Source organism: Saccopteryx leptura, chromosome 7, assembly GCF_036850995.1.
Source record: "Saccopteryx leptura isolate mSacLep1 chromosome 7, mSacLep1_pri_phased_curated, whole genome shotgun sequence".
Lineage (NCBI taxonomy): Eukaryota > Metazoa > Chordata > Mammalia > Chiroptera > Emballonuridae > Saccopteryx > Saccopteryx leptura.
Genome location: NC_089509.1, coordinates 95,415,823 through 95,436,299, shown reverse-complemented (window position 1 = coordinate 95,436,299; position 20,477 = coordinate 95,415,823). Strand labels below are relative to the sequence as shown.

The following is a 20,477-nucleotide window of genomic DNA, read 5'->3' as shown; positions in this document are numbered from 1 at the left end:
AGAGGTAAATTACCAAGTGGTAGGTAAAACAATCTCTCACAATGATAGGTACCCTTATAGATTATTGATTTTTATAATGATTAAATAGTACATAAAATACTGCTTTCTTTATAAGTATATAATTTACTTATGACTCAATCACCTTTTATCATTTTCCCCTATATCTTGATATTCTGAAAAGTTAGGCTTTATAATCACAAATTTTATTTCATCCATATAGTTTATGAACTATTTGTATTTGCTAAAGGATTTGGGAACAGGATAATTGTTTCTGCATATAATTGATTTTATCTGAACATTAGAATTTTCTCTGATTTTTATTATTTTTCATGTATGAATTATACTGCATTGAACCTATGAGTATTAAGAATAAACAACAAACCAGAAAAAAAAATAAGGCCAATTCTTTGTAAAAATTCAGTCTTTTCAATAAAAATATCATTGGCTTTGAAATAGATGTTTTGACTCTATGTCAGATTACTTTATATATATACATATATATGAAGTTTTTAATGCATATTCTTAGGAAGCACAGAACACCAAAGAAAATGTTTTAAAAGGTTTAATTATGGAATTATAGATCTATAAATAGAGAAGTTACTTAATAATCATTTTAGCCAACATCCTCATTTCACAGAGGAGAAAACTGTGGCCTTTGTTAAATGACCTGCTCAAGGTCACATATAATAGTGTAGCCCAGGGGTAGTCAACCTTTTTATACCTACCACCCACTTTTGTATCCCTGTTAGTAGTAAAATTTTCTAACCACCCACCGGTTCCATAGTAATAGTGATTTATAAAGTAGAAAAGTAACTTTACTTTGTAAAATTTATAAAGCAGAGTAACAGCAAGTTAAAGTATATAATAATAATTACCAAGTATTTTATGTCGAATTTTCACTAAGTTTGGCAGAATAAATCTTTATAAAACAACTTACTATAGTTAAATCTATCTTTTTATTTATACTTTGGTTGCTCCGCTACCTCCCACCATGAAAGCTGTAATGCCTACTAGTGGGCGGTAGGAACCAGGTTGACTACCACTGGTGTAGTCCTTTTCTGCTTGGTTAGGCATCACTCCTTCCAACTAAATACTGATGACACACCAGAAGTCTAAGTTTACCAAATATATCAAGCTAATCTGATACACTTGCCAGGTACTCATTATTTGCTTAGCTAAATTATATATGTGAAATATGAGAATGTAATTTGAAAGAAGACTATGTATCTATTTCTGGAAAGTTTTAAGGAGAAACAATGCTTGGATCAGAAATTGAGATCCCTTCCACTGGCCTAGCTTAGAAAACTCTCTGCTAATTGTCGCCTGTACAACCCTAGTTAAAAAGTCCTTTGTTGAATGACCTCCTTAAAACCATGGATTCTTTGCTTCTGTTTCAGCCTTCTAAGAATGACACAAATAAATTTTCAGAATCTCTATCTTTCCCCCAAATGCAGAGTATATGATATTAATGGCTCTTTACCTTTGGCTAGGTAACATGCCCACCTCAGCTTGAGGTGCAGACATGCTAGAGACGTGGCTGGAGAACCTCCTCCTTCCAATGGCACTCAGGAGGTAAGCTTCTTGTTCACTTACCACACTGGGCATGCTTACAGAGTCATCTGAAAGGGGCAGAAGAATGGAGTGTTGTAAACCTACGACATTGATCAGAAAACCCAAACCAAATATGTGTGTTGGTTCTATCCACGGCTTGAATACAATCTCAGGTAGTCTCTAAAGCTAAATTATCATCTGTCTTTCTGTAGAGATAAAAAACTAAGACCTTGGGGTCTGAAGAAATCTTTTCCCTATTTGTATGAAAACTCAGACTTTAATAGCTTAACCTCTAGAGTTACTGAACATTGTCATTTTGAGAATGTAAATAGTACTGCAAGTTCAAGTGACTGCTTACTTCATTTGTGTGAGGGAAATAGCTGAAATAAAGCTTCATGGAAGTATCTACATCTTGAAAAAAAAAGACCTTTAGATTCTTAGTTTTTAATCTGTACAAAGGAACGAATAATAATTCTTCACATCCACACATTTCCCACTCGAGCAGCCTTCATGAAATAAGTACAAACTTCTTGTCCATTCTTACAAGTAGGTTATTTGTGAAAGTTAAGAAGCATCCATGAATTAAAGGTTTCAGGAAAGCTAGACTATAGTTTTTAAACATTACAGGAGCAGCTCAATGAGAGACTTTTTTTTTTTAATTTTTTAAAATTTTTTTGTATTTTTCTGAAGTTGGAAAAAGGGAGGCAGTCAGACTGACTCCCGCATGCGCCCGACTGGGATCCACCTGGCACGCCCACCAGGGGGCGATGCTCTGCCCATCCAGGGCGTCGCTCTGTTGCAACCAGAGCCATTCTAGTGCCTGAGGCAGAGGCCATGGAGCCATCCTCAGCACCCGGGAAAACTTTGCTCCAATGGAGCCTTGGCTGCGGGAGGGGAAGAGAGAGACAGAGAGGAAGGAGAGAGGGAGGGGTGGAGAAGCAGATGGGCGCTTCTCCTGTGTGTCCTGGCCGGGGATCAAACCGGGACTCCTGCACGCCAGGCCGACGCTCTACCACTGAGCCAACCAGCCAGGGCAATGAGGGACTTTTTTATTGAGAGAGACAAGTGCATTTTGTGTGTGTGTGTGTGTGTGTGTGTGTGTTTATGTTCCAACACTACATTCAGTACATTTAACAAGTTTTAGACTGCTGAGGAAAAGAGTGTTTCAGATTTTTTTTTGGATATTTTTGAAAACCTAAAAGTTTATAAATAAATGCTTACTTTAACCTAAATTTTAAGTTGTAAGCATGTAGTCTTGTTTTCTCCATAAAGGCAGAAATCAATGTATTCAAATCCATATGAAAGTTAACTTTAACACAGTATTTGTGACAAAATGACCTCATTCTAAGTGAGCTAATGTTGTTTTTCAGAGCAATAGACATATTTTGTTTAGCATAGGGTTTTGGTGAACTTTTGCTACCATCTAAGGTCATCTTACGTCATTTATTTAAAATAACCCAAGGGGTCATATTTCTAATGAAACTTATCTCAAACCAAGAGAGTTAATATGAAACATGCTATAAATGTAAATTTTGTATATGATGACTGGCTTGAAGTCAACTCTTATTCTAAAATGGTATTTCCTTTTTAGGTGCATGTACAGAGAAGCAAACAAGCAAATGTGCCTCTAAATCATAAAAAAAAAAAAGTGGTAGGGTAGAGGTAACAACTCAAAGGCTTTTACAGTTGCACTGATTTTTCTTTCTTTTCTCCTTTATTCAAACATATATATCACTTCACACTTTCTCTCTCAATGTTTGCTTTGTAATTAACCGGGTGCTGCCTTCCACTCATGCTCTGTTAAGTGTTCTTCATAGAACATGTCTGCCATCTCTACCAGACCTCTAAGAGCTTACAGGGCAGAAAACATATCTTTTTCATACTTTCTTGTTCCTCATCTTGCTCCTGGGAGATCTTAAGACAGGTTTGATGATGATATGAAAAAATAGTTTAATTGAAAGCAGTCCACCATCTCGTTCTCATTCTCCGTCGCACATAAATTAAACACACCCGCATCACAGTCACACTGCATTTGTTAGCAAACCTGTTTTCTTTGGGATAGTTTTGATGTTCGAGAGAAGAATATTAGCCAAAAACTGCATTCTGTTTAGTGTGTGAGCATTGGCACTTGGTCAATAATATCTCTGTTTATATGTCTTCTCTGCTTTTTCCTCCTAGCTCCTTCCTAGTGCCTCGGTTACTTACTCGTAAGGTTACCTGCAAAATATAATTAGCTCTACTAAAGATATCTTGTAGTATTTCCCATCATTACAAAAATGGCTGAGAGACTATTTCAGGAATTAATGAAAAATAGGCATTACTTTAAAATCTGAACTATTACTAGGACTTAACAAATATTCAAACTGCTGACCCTTAGCTCTCTTAGTTTGTTTTCTTGTTGTTTTTTTTTCAGTATGTTTCTAGTTACAATTTTATGGGTATTTGCATGAGCAGTGATCAGGGTGATTTGGAGACAAATATGTCTGTAGGTCAAGTGCAGGAATATATTATCACTTTGTTATCTGATTAGTCACAAAACTAAATCTAGTAACGTTACTGATACGTGTTTTAACAACGTATTTATTTCTTTCCTTCTTCTACACATCCAGCTGGTATTAAAATACTTCCATTAATCTTAGTTAATTAAAATTCTAACCTCAACTCTCATTTCCTCTATTTAATTTATTTCAGAGTGGAACTTCTTGTTGTTGTTTGATATGAAGAAGCTCTTAGTGAAGATTTAGATTTTGTTTTCATTCTTTCTGTGTGCGGTGGGATTAAATCTCCTTTCATCACTCTTTATCCTCCCTTTTCCTTTTTCAACCTCCACTATTCCCCTTCCCGCTGATAATCACCATGCCGTTGTCTGTGTCTGAGTTTTGTTTCTGTTTAATCCATTCACCTGTCTTTCATTCTTAAAGCACTGACAGTACATTTTACTATAAATGTTACGTCAGAGTGTGTTTAAAATACACGTGGAGGCACTGGCTGGGTCGCTCAGTGCATAGATCATTGTCCCAGCACACAGTGGTTGCTCGTTCAATCCCTGGTCAGGGCACATATGAGAAGCAACCAATGAGTGCACAACTAAATGGAAAAGCTAAGTGGAACAATGAGTTGAAGATTTTTTTTCTCTATTTCTCTCCCTCTGTTGCAACCACCAAACAGTGGAAAAACTAAAAAAAAAAAAAAAAAAAAAAAAGAGGAGATGAAAAATAATCCGTGTAACCTTAAAAAAAAATGAAATAACAGTGTTTAATATTAATGGAAAATTTTACCGTTTAAAACCCACTGCTACTCACTTTGCTGTTCAACTATAACTAATACAGAAAAATATTGACTGTAAAAAAAAATAAAATTAAAATAAAAAAAGCCTATACCTACTAAGTAAGCTTAACACCAAATCTTAAGCATATATGTTAGAAGGTCCTAGGCTGTGTCAGTCACTGGGGACACTCTTAACTCAAATTCGGGGTGTATTCCTTCAAGATAGCCTGCTGGTTCACATTCTAGATAGATAGTATAGCTGACTGGCCTCTGCTAAGTCTTGAACATATGCATGTTCACTGTTCCTTTCCCAATGGGGTCATGTAAGGGGATCGACCCTCTAAGCAAGACAGCCAGGAGAAAGGGAATAAATGCTTCCCTTAGTTATTTATGCACAATTTAAATGAGAGTTAGTGGGGAAAGTTGAATATATATCCTCAAAGCAAAGATTTACTCTTTGCCTGAATTCCTCCCAAATGACCAAGGATATCAATAAATTTATGGAAGAGCAAACTGTAGGAATCACAGAATCAGCCAAAATTATATTTTAAATCCCTGATGCAAAAATGACCAGGGGATCAGAACTGAAAAGGGTCAAAAGGGTAGAAATTCTTCCCAAGCCCTCATTCGCATTGCCGAACCGTGTCACAGCACCTGCCCCCACCACCTGCTGGATTCTGCGGGTGACCTACTTTCCTCATCCTCCTCATCAGTCCGACTCAGGGTGTCCTGCGAAGCCTGCTGGGAGGGCTCGCTGTCCTGCTCCCAGACTGTGCCGGTGCCCGTGTTGGAGCGGGACATGGTGGCCAGGCTCAGGCGGTAAGCAGAGGTGGAGGTGCCCACGGTGCTGATGGACGTCTTCCCTTGGTAGGCTAGCAGGTTGCGAGAGCAGAGGAAATCCATGGTGAGGATCTTGGAAACAACTGTTTGCTTCGAACTCGTTCCTGACCACTTGTATTTTTAAAGAAAGGCCAGTTAAATGGTGTGTCCTAGATAAATGATATTTAGGACAAAGTAGCAAATGGAAGAGAGAATTAAAAAAAAACAAAAAACTTGGCCACTGATACAAACTGAATAGTTTCCTTGTGGGTGCATGAAATTTCTAACAATGTAAAATGCTTTGACATTGCTTCCTCTCTCACTGCTTTTCGATTGCATTTGCCAAGGCTGGTAGAATGCAAATGAATTTTGACGAGAATTGTAGCTTCCAATTTAGCAGATTTTTCTGAGAGATATACCTCACCTGACATGAATACAGAAGTAATAAATCACTGCTGATAGAAACCTCACATTCAATCAGAAAACATAATGGAAACTGTTCTCTCATTTTCTTTTCCTGGAAATACAATTTGTGAAATAACCCTTAGGTTCTATGTCAGATTATTTTATTATAAAGTAGAATATTTAAATAGCTCTGTGGAAATTTCACCAAGGTGTACTTGTCAAAAGTTATGTCTTTAATACTTGGCAAGCAACAATAAAAGGAACAAACCACACGTACAATATTCTACTTCTGAGCAACAACTGCCCTCTAATGGCAGATCATTATTTTCCTTCCTCAGTAATCTGCTGTTAATCATCATTGTAAAAAGTTAACAATGTATTCCAAGAAAATCTTCTGAATAATGTACAGAAAGGATCTCCTAGCCTACCAGTTCTGATTTAACCCTCTCTCCCTCCAATTTGTGAGAAGTTAAAGGCTTTCTAATCAGTCCTATAGATCTGGTTTTAAATTCCCTCACTTTTGTCACTGTCATGTAAATTACTTATTCTCTATTGAGTCTGTTGCCTCACGCTCTAAGTGGAGTGGACTCACTTCAGGTACTTGTGTGGATTAAATAAAATAACACCTTTGAAATAATCTACCATATAATAGATGCTTCGTGAAAATGAGTTCCCCTTCTTCTTTTCAAAAAGAAAACGATGGCATGAATTTAAAATACTTTTGTCCCAGTTAAATATTCAAGAAAGAGCTTAACTACTGAAATGAAGATTGCAAAAAAAAAAAAAAACAAAACAAAACACTTAGAAAAGGAGTAAGATTAAAGCTCAGCGGATACCGCTTGATTTGTTATGTTGTTGACAGAGATCACATGGTCAAATCTACCAGCGTACCTAAATGGCTAACCCATATGTTGTTTCAAAAGGAGCCGTGATCTGCACAGTGGCAATCTGTGTCAGTTCTGAGGGCCACGAGTCACCCAAAGTAGGAACGCCTCATGCACACTCACCTGACCCACTGTGAACTGCCTCTTTTAGGATTTTCAGTTCGCTGTTGAACTCCGCGATGAGGGAGCTCTTACACAGGGGGCGCGGGATGAACCGCCGCTCCAGCTGGTCAGCTATGTGCTGCCGGGCAGAGAGCTCTTCATGATTCTCTGCTGGCTGGGCCAGAAGCTGCAAGGAAGGGGGAGATTCTCAGGTTCTCCATTTCCCCCTCTGTGAAATGGGTTCTTGATTGTGTCTGTTGCACAGTTGGTTGTGAGGATTAAATAAGGTAATTCATATGAAGTTGTTTTTAAAACAGTGCTTTATAGAGGACGTGCTTAATCAATACATTGCTTTGAATCACTGCCCCAGGTGATCAGGGCACGAAAAAGAATAAAAGGAAAGAAAAATAGGTTAAAAGAATAAATTGAGATAGAACAAATACTGAGGGTCTCCGAGGAAAGACATGCTTTACCTGTCCCATCTTTCTCATGTTTATTTAAAGTCAGATCTCAGTCATGCCACTGAAGGAAGACCTTTGTCCAGATCCCTCCTCTGGGTCGATCGGTTTTTTTTTTTTTTGGGGGGGGGGGAGGCGAGGGAGGAGTGAGTGGGGAGAAGGCATTGTTATATAGACTGTGAAGGATCAGCATCATATTCACAGGTCCTGCTAACTCGCTCTAGTTCACCCCATGAACACTGCTGCCCTAACCCCGCCTTAATCTGGAGAGCAACTCGTTCAGGGGGCTTGTCACCTCTAGAAGGAGCACACAGCACACCTTGCACTGGATGAACGGGCGCAAAAGCACGAAGATGGGGATTCGGGTCCGCACGATGAAGTCCAGGAAGTCCCACAGGGCCAGGCCGCCCACCTTCCGCAGGGCCATCTCCTTCACCTGGAGGCTCAGCCAGTACCACTGGCTTCCCAGCTGCCTCTCAAAGCAGACGAGAATCACCTTCAGTGCTTGACGCCAGGAAGAGAGAAGAATGAGTCCGCGTTCCGTGCCTCGGAGGAAGCCTGCCTGCACCCACAGCCCTTGATGCATCACAAAGTTTCCAAATTTCTAAACTCTCTCCAAAAACTTACACATACTCCTTAGTGAGAGTGTTCAGACATGAAGACATGGGAGACATGTTTAGATTCTGAGTCAGAGGGCACATGTATCTTTCTTAGCTGCATTTACCTACTATTTTTTGAAAATACATTGCAAAGCAGTTCATAGAATGGAAAGGGCAATGTGTCATAACATGAGGTGTGGCTAATATTTGCTTTCCAAACGTTTTGTCATAGTGGCTTTATGGTAATAGCATATTACTCACACCCTAAACTAAAACATGGGTGTTTTAAAAGATTTTTTTTTAAAGCAGAGACATAATATATTCTTGTTATTAAAAGCAAAATCAAACCATGTTGAAATGCACTAAGTTAAGAAGTCTTTCCCCTTCTCAGCTCTCTTTTTGGACCCCACCCTAACTGCTCCCCAGAGGTAACCACTGGTGTGTTTGAATGTATCCTTCCAGATAAAAAAACCTCCCCCCCCCCATTTTACATCATGTCTATTACTAAGCTCTGCTGGGTTTCTTTCACAATATCTCTTTCCTCCCAGATTCCGGCAGCCCTGTCACAATCTACATTTTTTTTTCCTCAGGAAGCAGAATTCCCAAACAGTGTGTTAAGACCCACCAGAATGTTGTAAGGATGTCAAATTTTGGTGGGAGCTTGGTCTACCACCAGCTCTTCCCAGAGTCTGCTGTGTGGCCGGCTAGGGAACCCGGGCCTTCGTGCTCATGTCTGCAGGCCCGTCTCACCAACTACCAGACACACAGAAATCCAATTCCCTGAAGCCCTCAAGAGTCACACATGCCTTGACCATCTATTTAGGTCATTTCCCAAAGAAAATCATGACATATAACTCAGAAAGAGATGTTTTAAGATTCTTCTTTACCCATTTCCCTCCTCAAAATCTCACTTTCCACAGTTAATACTCATCTCAACTCCTCTCCCTCAACTAAACAAACAAATTAACAAGAAGCAACACTACCCTGATCCTGGTGACATTTCTACTGTTAGGTGCTTGCGGACTGTCCCAGGGTTTCTACCATGCTTCTTTCCACCTTCACCTCCATCAGCCCAACACAGAAACAGAGAAGCAAAGGGCTCAAGAGCAGGAACTCTATTGCTAGGTGGCTTGGATTTAAAATTTGGATCTATGTGACTTACTGTGTGACTTTAGGTAAGTTACTCAACCTTTCTGGGCCCTAGCATCTTCACTCTTAAAATGACATATTTACTTTTTAGAGTTGTTATGAGGGTGCAATATAATAATAACATAAAGAATGAAAAACACTGTTGAGTGCACATTCATGCTGAAAATAAATGTAAAAATAAATTTAAAATAGAACTTCAGTAGTTTGACTGAGTGACCAAAGGAGCTGCCTTCATTCACAAGGAGACGGTAGAGAGAACTAAAAGTAGTCACTGAAGTGTCTTCTCCTAGCCTTGTTTTACATGTGAAGCCCTCTTTCTCCATCGTCCTCTGTAGAATCCCAAACCTCACAGAGGGCTTTGTCTCAGCATCTAGATTTTATTTGAGCCCTCTGTTCTCATGCCTCTGGCAAGCAAGGCCCACGCGGGCAGGTCTTGCGCACGTGCATCTTTTTTTTCCTTTTCTTCATTCTCATTGTCAATCACATCATTTTCAAATGCATCCTTTTAAAATGCAGTCCAAACACATCACACACTCCAAACACCAAGGACCTGTTTTTAAAAGTGTGTGGGTGTTCATCTTATATTTTCCACCAAGATCTGCTTGGATGAATTGAATAATGTCAGGCAAGATTTTCTCATCTTCCTCCTTTAAAGTTTTCTGCTGTCATGTTCCTTAGTGTCAGGGTTGCGGCCAGAGTGATCTGCTCCCCATGGCTTAGTCTATTCAGGGCCAAGCCGGGGCTTTCCAGTGCTGCACGAATGGGGACCAAGTTAAAGGCAGGGACAGGGGAACGGGAAAGCAGGAGTAGAGGGGAAGGGGGAGAACAAGGTGGCTGGCCTTACTAGCATGAAGATCCAGATGGAGATTTAAGATGATAATGTAAGGGAAGAGAATGAGCTAGTAGGGAGCATAGTATACTTATATATGGCAAAACCACATGTCTTCCTGCGCAGGATATGAACTGCCCAACGCTAGGGGCTTCGTTCACATAGATGCCAGACCAACAGACCCCGTGCGTTGTGCAATGCAGTGTCTTTGTACACTAGACTGAGTCTAGATCTGATAACAGATACTGATGATAACCTCATTAGTGATCTCATACTGAGTCAGCAAGGAGGAATCCTCCCTGCAGATGCCTTCCTCACAGGCCCAGACACTCATAAAAAATGACCAACTAATTTATGCATCACAGATGAACGTACTTTGTTTTCTGCCGTCTTTTTATTGAAGGAAACCAGACTCTTTTGCAAGGGTGATGCTTCTAACTTGCTCAAATAGATTTCTTAAATACTTTCTTGATTGAAGTCTTTTAAAATATTTTTTTGAGGCAAAGTGGAACTTAATTAAATAAGTACATATGCATATGCATATACATATACATACACATGCACCTGTCTACAGAGAGAGGGAGAAAAGGGGAGAGGGAGAAGGGACCCACCCAAGTACGCTGCTTGGCTGGTGGACTCCGCCAGCCCTTCCCTGCGCAGGTCTTTCCCTGCGTCCCCCGGGGTGGAGCAGTGGGCGGGCGAGCTCTCCAACATGAAGTTCTTGCTCCTGGACGTGCTGATGATCCGCGGAGGCAGGAGCACGTTAATGACCGTCTGCAGCAACAGCTGCACCTCCGGCTGCTCCAGCCATGGGCTATCTGAGGGGCAGAGTGTGGGGAAGGGAAGCGGAAGGAAAAAACAAGTCACGAGGTAGAATTTCCACATCAGACCAGAAAAGTTCCGCTCTCTTTCCAATTCCAAACTAGAAATTCAGGCGGCTCCCCACACAGTCCAGCTTCTCCTACGGACAGTACCGACGCTCCTGGTACTGCTTTCTCCGGAGGCAGCACCCGAGGGCTGTGGTTTTAGCCAAATCTCCTGCTTACCATATCAACCTGTTTTCTTTTTCCTGCTCAAATACTCATGAACTCATGGTGTACAGTCTTTACATTTGAAACAAACTTTCCTAAAAGAAAAATCCCCCAAGAAGGATTATGCTAAACCCAGTGGCTATATAGCATATAAAGTCTGTTCACCAGTCAATTCACATCATACTGTTTTTCAATTAAAATCACTTTTTTTAATGGAAACAATGGACTCCTGATTTTTGCTGGACTGAAATGATTTTAAATGAAATGTATCTTCTAAGAAGTGGAGCAGAGAAAATCTTGACCCAGGGTAGCTAAACTGAAAAGAAAGAAAAAAAAATCTATTTCCCAAGGTAATCCTGTTTAAATCATTCAGAATGACTTCAGAGATAGCCTTCATGGGAAAAAGAAAGAGAAATAAAAGCCTGACATTTAAGAGAACAGAACAACAACGATAAATTTCCTTTAGTTAAATTAATCAGACCTTTGCTTCCAGATCCTACTGTGAGCACAAATGGGATGAGTAGATTTAAAAGCATCCCCTCCCTTCGCTCTTGATTGGTGAATGGGGAGATCACATGGCTTAAAGGGAAATCTTCTTTTAAAGCCTGTGCAGCAATAATAGAAAAGAAGATTAATTGAGCCCCAAACCCATTCAATACATTTGTTTTAACACAGCATGACGGAGACGGTGACTCCCTGCTGGTTGCTCCTGTAAACTAGGAGTTCAATTGTTGTCCGTGCACCATACAAGATTCACCCCAAACTGATACTTTACCATTATTTGCTTGACATAATTGAGAGCTATATTCCTAAAAAAACAGTAACATCTTGAATAGTAAGTGAAAAATTATGGTCTGGTACAAAACAACCACATTTCCCCATTCATTTTCTCCATGGGTCCACCAATAAATATTTTAGAGACAACGAAAGGAAAGGAAGAAAATAAGAACTTGCCACCTGTTCCATTTGAAGGTTATTGAAAACTCCTCTTACCCCTGCATAAGGCCTTCCCCAGGCCAGAAAGCAATAAGCAATACAGAAAGAAAGAGATGATCTCTATACCCAACTTGCTTTAGGGAATATCACTCTTTCCCTTCTGCATGATAACCACAGTTCTTGCTTAATCCCATCATCTTCCCATCCTCTGGATGATGGACCATCAAGCATGGCTGTCAGAATATGGATGGGTCAGTTACCCATTTATATCAGTTGTATACTTCCCATTGATCACAGAGCTTTCTGATGATTTGTCACATGCTAAAGTTAGGTGACAGAGGCAAGCAGGGCAATTTGCATTCTGCCCTTTTTGCCTTGGGAATGATCATGTTAATTTTAAGAAATAAAATAAGTGGGAGCATAAAAAGGAGCACCCACAATATTTAATCCACAATCATTAGAGAAAATTAAAATATTCAAAGTCTAGTAATAACATCTGAAAGAATTTTAGATTGCAATTCTTCCTACAAATAATTTAAAACTAGACTTTGAATATTATGGTCTGTTTTAATTAAGAATTGTGAGGTGAGTATCTGTGAGCCATTATTTTCCTAAGGCACCTGCAACATTTTAAATGACGGATGTGGTTCCCGAGGTTGTGGCAGGACTGAAAGACTCTGCTATTTTTGAGATCTCAGGAAGAATTACAGAAGCACAAGCTCAGGGCTGAAGCTCCAAACCTGTAAAAGTTTGGAGACGTTCACACTTCTGTTTCACAGATTTTGCCCAGCCTTTGCAGAAAACGAAAAGAGAACACCATGATCCGGTGCCTCAACTGGCAACTTAATGAGCGTGACAAACAGGTAAGGCAGTCACACCTGTATCTGCAATGCTACAAGCCGGACAACAGCTGTGCTGAAGGGCAGAGGTGGTGAGAGATAAGGGCTGAGATGAAGAAGGGGTAATCCATCAGCAACACTGGAAGGTCCTACCACTCCCATCACCTGAAATACAAACAGAGCACATGACCAGCCTTGACTATTGCAATTTCATGCAACCATTGTATGGGACTCTCATTCAATAATAATGATAAGAATAAAAAAAATAGTAATAATAATAATAATAAAAATAATTGTTTGAAGGTTGGGCATGTTATTTTCAATCTGCTTGTTGCTGCCTTCTTTTCTGAGGCACAGAATGTCTGAAGTCAGTCAGATCAAACATTACACTGGATTCAGCCAAGGTTTTGTAGAATGTTGTTTACAGCTAAAATAATGAGAGATGAGCCAAAAACTATTCTAATCAGGACATTGGACATACTTACTTGTGGATTCAAAGGAATGCAGCCAACATTTTTTGATGGAGCAAATACTGACAACGATGAGGATGGTAACAGCTCTATTTGCACTAGGCATTCCAGCTACAGACTTATCGCTCAACTAGGTAAGCAGCAGATCCCATTCAATGAAATGCTCTAACACGGTTTCCACATCGTACAAAACCTTGTCAGGACCAGACTCTACTAGATAGTATATAAATGATTAAAAAAATTGTTTGCTTCAACATAAATCCTAGACTGGCCAACTCATAGTGTCATTGTGCACTAAAAATGGGGGGAAAAAAGCCTCTTTGCATTTTAAACTGTCCCACCCCGGACTACCTCAACATCCAGCCAATTGTTCAGCTCCGCCACCCCACTCTCCAACTGGCAGCCCTCAACTCTCAGCGCAACGTGAAGAGGTGAATTGTCAAAGTAGTGCGTGGGAAGCAGCACGCCAAAATCCCACCTTTGTAGGGACGGACCCCTTTATCTCCCCACGCACCACCTTGCAATGTACCTCACTATTTTCAGTGTCACCTGAGCCGTCTGTTTTCATGGGTAGGTAGGAGCACAAAGTGGTTGACCTGTAAATCTTCAATTCAGAGAAGTCAATAGCAGAGTTAATTTTTGCAAAATTTCATTAAGATTGCCACTTGGCTACTCACCAGATTGACACAGACATTGATCAGTGACCTAAGGTGAGGCAGGAAGGATATGATTGGCTGCCTCTGAAGTGTCAAACAAACCCCTTCAATCAAATTGCTGGCAGGCTCCCACTCAACCTGTCGCCTGGAATACAATATAGGAGCCATTAGCAGCTTGGCTCCCTTCTGAAGACAGTCTGAAACAAGTGAACAAGACAGTGGTTCTGGCGCCATCTAAGACAGGATGGGTGTCTGAGACAACAAAGTGCTTCACACGGGATGGAGTTTACCCATGTTGTTCCAAAAGCACAGAGCACACTGGGAAGGGAGGAAGATACTGAAAACGTGGCAGAGGCACGCCCGCCCCACTCGACTAATGAGACAAAATCTATTGAAGAAGAAAACAGAAATGATGAATGGGTTGCATTTTAAGTTCCCTGGTTGTACTTTGAGAGAGGGTAGGAGACTACTGTTTTAGGAACCCCCTCACAGGGGTGACTACTCCCAATAGAACTAGCCTGACCAGGTTGCTTTTCTGAAATCGATTAGGCAGACTACAGTTGATCTCATCAGCTTTCACACCTGACTACTACTCGATTTTTTTTGGCTTAACTCCTGCCAAAAAGATCACATTAGAATAAAATAGTTTATTTAGAAAATATTCGTTCTTGTCCTCCTAAGAAATGATACTTTTGGCTACTTTCTTTGATGATATTAAAGGTGGTATACATAACCCGATTAAATGAACAGAGGATTCTCAGTAATAAAAGTCAGTCCAGTCTGCAACTGATACACCAAAAAGAGTCATCCCTATGGCCCCCAAGTAAACAAATTGGGCTTTACTGTTATCAACACTATTTCCTAATATTATCCTGGAGATAATTTCTAAGCTTATATTTCCTACCAAAAATGAAATATCAGTAATGACAAAATGGAAATGTTCATAAATGGGATATACTGACATCCATGAAGCCCAAGTAACTCCCAGGTCAAGTTCTATCAACATTTCTTTTATTGAATTGAGATTATCAGATGAAATTAAATTCAAGGCAATCCCAAAATTCACAGCATGACCCCAAGAAAACTGCCCTATAACCAATCAAGTCAAAGTATCAATCCAGAAATTTACTTCTAGGAAGCATGATTTTTTTTTATATAATGGGCTTAGTTTATACAACAAATGAGTCATCCTATGGAAATATTAAACATCTTAAGATACAAAATTATTTAAGAAAAAAAATTTATTTAACACACTCTTGTAAGACTTACAAGAGTTTGGCCATTTGTCAATAGGCCCAAATGTTTCATTGGAACCACTAAAGAAAATCGGAGTGCTTTTATGCCACTAAAAATAATGTATGAGTCTTTATCATCATGGTATAAAAGAATATAGGAACAAACCACTCATTATTAAAATAAAATCTTTCAATTTTTTAAAAGTAAATTCAACAATTTCAGATGGCTACATAAGTGAAGAAAAACGCAGACTAAAACCTGGAAAAGTTCTGACAAATTGAACACTAAGTGAGTGCTACAAATGCTTAAGGCAAGAGTTGCAATGATTTGGGGTTTGGTTTAAATGGACAGAAAATGCTCATTTTTCAGTTGGATTATCTGCTCACTGTGGCTATAGCTTTCCAAACTGGGCTCAGCTCTGCAGGTAGACTGGTTCAGAGGCATCTGCTCATAGGAAGGCTACCAATGGATATGTCAGGCCACTGAATGGAGATTACGTGGCAATGATGTTCATTTAGTGCCACCGGAATGAGGCAAAACGGTGAAAATTGGTATTTGTTATCAATCCTAAAGTGTTTTAAGCTGCTAGTTGGCTGATTATTGTAAAGCTTGGCATTTCTCTACACTGATTCATAGAAATAAATTAAATACAGTATTTTTCAAACACCAAATTAATTTGCCTTCTCTCTGTAGTTGTTTTATTTATAAGGCATATCCTTTTTCAAAAGGAATTGAAGGATACATATCAAATTCCTTATGTGTGTCAGATAAGGAACATAATAGCTTAGAAATTAAAAAATAGGTTATTTCTTCAAAATAGAGACCCTGCTACCTATACACTCATAAATCTGATTATTTGTGCACATATTCCAGTGGAAAACTTCCAAGCCATTGGTTCAACTCCACATTAATCCACCACCTTAAAGATGGACAAACCCTAACGTTGAGGCTTGCCATATCAACAGCTGACCAGGAAGCCTCCTTACCTCAGAGTAGGCATCTTGTGAATTTTGTTGAACATTCTATCCAATCTCTTTAAAATGAGGATAAGGGCCGGCCTCACTGCCTCGGCTGTCCAGTCGGTAATTGGTAGCATCTCCATGATGTAGCGTCGAAGCCCCCGGCTCTCCATTGTCTGTGTGTCATACGGTGCCAGCTTCAGAAGGGAGTGAGCAATTTCTGCCAACCTGAAACGTTTTTTTTATTTTTAAGAATAAGCTTAGAGGTCGTGGCCAGGTTGCCCAGTGGGTAAAGGTCTACTCTGTGCCGTAGGTTGCAGGTCCAACTGCCCGGTGAGGGCACACACATGAAGCAAGCAATGAGTGCACAACTAAGTAGAACAAGTAAGTGAAAGGAGCTGATGCTTCTCTCTCTCTGTCTCTCTCTCCCCCTTACTCCACCCCCTTCAAATCAGTGGAAAGATTAAAAAATAACAAGCTTAGAATGTCACAATGAAATATTTCCCACACAGCACCAAACTAAGCACCCTTTTTCCAACATACCAATTCCCTGAACTAAGAACATTCTGGCACATTATCTCATAATTTTTATTTTTATTTTTTTTAATTTTTATTTTATTTATTCATTTTAGAGAGGAGAGAGAGAGAGGGAGAGAGAGACAGAGAGAGAGGAGAGAGAGACAGGGGGGAGGAGCTGGAAACATCAACTCCCATATGTGCCTTGACCAGGCAAGCCCAGGGTTTTGAACCGGCAACCTCAGCATTTCCAGGTCGACACTTTATCCACTGCGCCACCACAGGTCAGGCCATCTCATAATTTTTAAATAAACTTTTTAAAGCAACAGATCAGGATAAAATAAGGCCCATCAATTTCACTTGGTTGATATGTCTCTTAAGTCTTTTTAACTTGTAGATTCCCCTTCTTGTAATCTTTTTTTTTTGACATCTTAGAATTTACTTGTCAAAGAAATTAGCTGTTTGTTCTACAGCCTGTCCTGCACTCCAGATTTAACTGATGAAATCTCCATTGTGTCATTTAATCTATTCCATGTCTCCCATGTTTAATTCAACTGGTAGTTAGGTCGAGGGGCTAGATCAGATTGGTTTGATTTCCTGGCAGGTGTACTTCACGGGTGATGTGTACTTTCATCACGAGGCATGTGATTTCTAGCTGTCACTCTTTTTATGGGTCAGCAGCCATCATTAATCAGACAGATACATTAATTCATTAGAAGTAGCACAATGGCAATATTCTATCATTCTTTTTCTCATATATTAACTATAACATTTTAATAAGGAGAAATTTCCTTTTGATTACAAGAGAGATAGAATAAATGTTTTAAACAGTGGTCCCCAACCTTTTTTGGGCCACGGACTGGTTTAATGTCAGAAAATATTTTCACGGACCGGCCTTTAGGGTGGGACAGATAAATGTATCACGTGACCGAGACAAGCATCAAGAGTGAGTCTTAGACAGATGTAACAGAGGAAATCTGGTCATTTTTTAAAAATAAAACATCATTCAGACTTAAATATAAATAAAACGGAAATAATGTAAATTATTTATTCTTTCTCTGCGGACCAGTACCAAATGGCCCATGAACTGGTACCGGTCCGTGGCCCAGGGGTTTAGGGACCACTGCTTTAAAGGATCTACCATTTAAGAGCTCCCCAGGAGACCGGACAGGCACTGTGGTCTGGGAATCACCACGGAGCCACTGCATCTCTGACTCAGGGACTGCTCTACAATTGCCCCAGCTGGCTAGTGCCACGAATGAAGAATACACTACAGCATGAGGCAGCTCATCCCATCTTTGGAGGTTTACACCGTGAGAAGTTCTCCTTGTATTAGATCCCCAAATGCCCTCAGCTTTTTTCTCCTATGCTTAACCTGGAAGCATAAATTCAATCCATCTTCTCCGTGAAATAGTCACTGTCTCTTCATCCCCACTTGTTCCCTCTCCAGACTGAACATTCACATTATCCCTATGGAAATTGTGCATGAATACGTGTGTTTTAAGGAAATCATTGAAAACAGCCAGTACATTCTTTGATCTCTTTCTCACAAGTGCGCCATGCTGAAAATGCTTCTCTCCTTTCCAGGCTGTGTGTGTGCGACAGGTAAGCATGTATCTCTGTGTCCGTATTTCTTTTTCTGTGTTATTTTACAGACAACATTGGGAAATTATCAATCTATTTTAAGCTTGAAAACAATATTTAGAGCTGAATTTGAGTCATGTTACACATTATTACCTAAATTTTTAAAATCCCTGGCCATGTTACAAAATGAATTTTCTTTGAGCATAAAACAAAAGTGTCCTTTCACACTGTCTTTGCTCTATTATTGTGTAATTTCTTGATGATAAACATTCCTATCATCCTTTCCCAATAAGAAAAAGAGGGACCTTTCCACTGAGTGGGAGAGAGAAAGGAGAGAGGAGAGTGGGAGCGAGGTGGGGAGGGGAGGAGAGAGAATATGTACAGATCTGACCCTCCTGCTGCCCTGCTGTTTGACAGCTCTGGGTTCCCTCGGGGGGGGGGGGGGGGGGCAGAGACTCTATCTAATCAAGCCTGTTTTTCTGGAGAGCCTTGTAGTCAAATAACCATGTATTTTGCAAACACAAGAGTACATATTACCTCAACACTGCTCCTTGGCTCTTGTGCTCGAATCAAATACTTCTTGCAAATATGCTCTGTATCTTTATATCATCTCATTACACTTTTTTTTTCTCAACCCTCTCTCCTTGAGTGATATTGTTCATTCTTATGACCTATGTGCCCACAGTTCTAAAACATATATTTAGCTCTGATTTCTACATATAACAACATGTGCACATAATTTATAAGCGAAAATCTTAATTATATCCTTTGATTGGTATAGGGTCAAAGCATATAGATCTGCCCCTACTCAGCCGTATAGAATATCTCTGGCTAGAAAGAATGGCAGGTCCATTTTTATCAAAAGTTTGTTGTGAGAAATTGTATGAATAGAGGACATTTAGTCTATTACCTGGCAGTAAAAATTTTGCCTCTCCTCCCCCAGACCCAGGCCATGAAATAACTGTGCTCTTGGATGAGACATCCTGGCTCTCCAGAGATTCTCTTGCTGAACTGTATTATGACATTATGGCAGCTTTCAGTGCATACGGGCATCCAGTCAAGTGAAATTGGCACTTTATCTACTATGAGTTGTTGTTGTTGAGGACGTTGCTTATCACACTACTCTTTCCTTTTAACAAACACCAACCAGGAAACATTTCTTGTTCTTTGTATTTTTATCCTATGGACACCGTGATTTTAAAATTGATAATTTACCCCCTCATCGCTTTGATAACTCAGAAGCTCAAAGTCAAATTTGTGATTCATGATGAGCATATAATACAATCAAGTCATATAGATTTCATGTGCTAAACTTACCATGAACATACTTATTGACCTGATAATTTTTCTGACTCTAATTTTTATATTCTATCCCTTTGTATCGTGTAATTTTCTAAGTTGCCTTAAGTACTTTGCAAATTGATAAATACATAAATGCACATGTGATATACATTACCTGCAACACTGCATTAAAGTTGTTTTGTTATGTGTGCTTCTTGTATTAGACCATAATCATGTTGAGGATCAGGACATTATTTTATATCCCCAGTGTCCAGCATTAGTATTACTATCTACTGGACTATCTATAAACTTGGTACCAGGCACCAAGCTAAATCATTTCAACTACAGCTCATTTAACCTTTAATAGGGTCTGGACTCTAGAGGGAGCTCCAGGCCTCTCTGACTCACCCTTTCCCCTCCCTCCAAATGCCTTAAGACGTGTAGATATAGATGGTCAAGATATAGGACAGTTACTAACCCATGATCATGATTCTCTCTCTCCCTCCCCTCTCCCCCCTCTTCATCTAACTTCTAGGGGTCTTTTCCCCTTTCTCCCACAAAACTGTTGTTGGTAGTAGACATTCTCTGATTCTGGGAATGTGGTGACGCTCTGTTGACAAAATTACTTAGATCCGATAGCCATGGTAAGTGGGAAAGGAAGGGGGATGGGTTGAATGGAGCACTGAGCTGCTATGGCAACAAGAACTTAACACTCAGACCTTCCTCCCCCTTCCCAGCTAAGAGCTGAAATTCTCAGTGTGAAGTAAGCTCTTCCCCATTAGTGCACAGTGGGGGGTGTGGACAGTATGAAGCTCCAGAGCTCCGGGTGTGTGACAGCAACTCGGCAGTGTGAAATCAGACGGAGGAGAAAGAGCCTGTGTTCTCCACACATTGCTCATATTCCCT

The 20,477-nt window shown here is 39.9% G+C and overlaps 2 protein-coding genes across 7 annotated transcripts in view; one reads left to right on the top strand and one right to left on the bottom strand.

Annotated features, from left to right (window-relative positions):
- ACADL (acyl-CoA dehydrogenase long chain) overlaps positions 1-20,477 on the top strand; it is a 711,748-nt gene that overhangs the window by 207,684 nt on the left and 483,587 nt on the right. The window lies entirely within an intron of this gene.
- UNC80 (unc-80 homolog, NALCN channel complex subunit) overlaps positions 1-20,477 on the bottom strand; it is a 200,524-nt gene that overhangs the window by 11,575 nt on the left and 168,472 nt on the right. For all 6 annotated transcript variants that reach the window (XM_066346738.1, XM_066346740.1, XM_066346741.1 and 3 more), the window contains 9 exons: positions 16,218-16,418; positions 14,017-14,140; positions 12,909-13,034; positions 11,576-11,699; positions 10,675-10,881; positions 7,806-7,990; positions 7,050-7,215; positions 5,511-5,690; positions 1,481-1,619 (listed from right to left, as the gene is read on the bottom strand). In XM_066346738.1, coding sequence (XP_066202835.1) covers positions 1,481-1,619; positions 5,511-5,690; positions 7,050-7,215; positions 7,806-7,990; positions 10,675-10,881; positions 11,576-11,699; positions 12,909-13,034; positions 14,017-14,140; positions 16,218-16,418 — 1,452 coding nt within the window. The remainder of the gene's footprint in view (positions 1-1,480; positions 1,620-5,510; positions 5,691-7,049; positions 7,216-7,805; positions 7,991-10,674; positions 10,882-11,575; positions 11,700-12,908; positions 13,035-14,016; positions 14,141-16,217; positions 16,419-20,477) is intronic.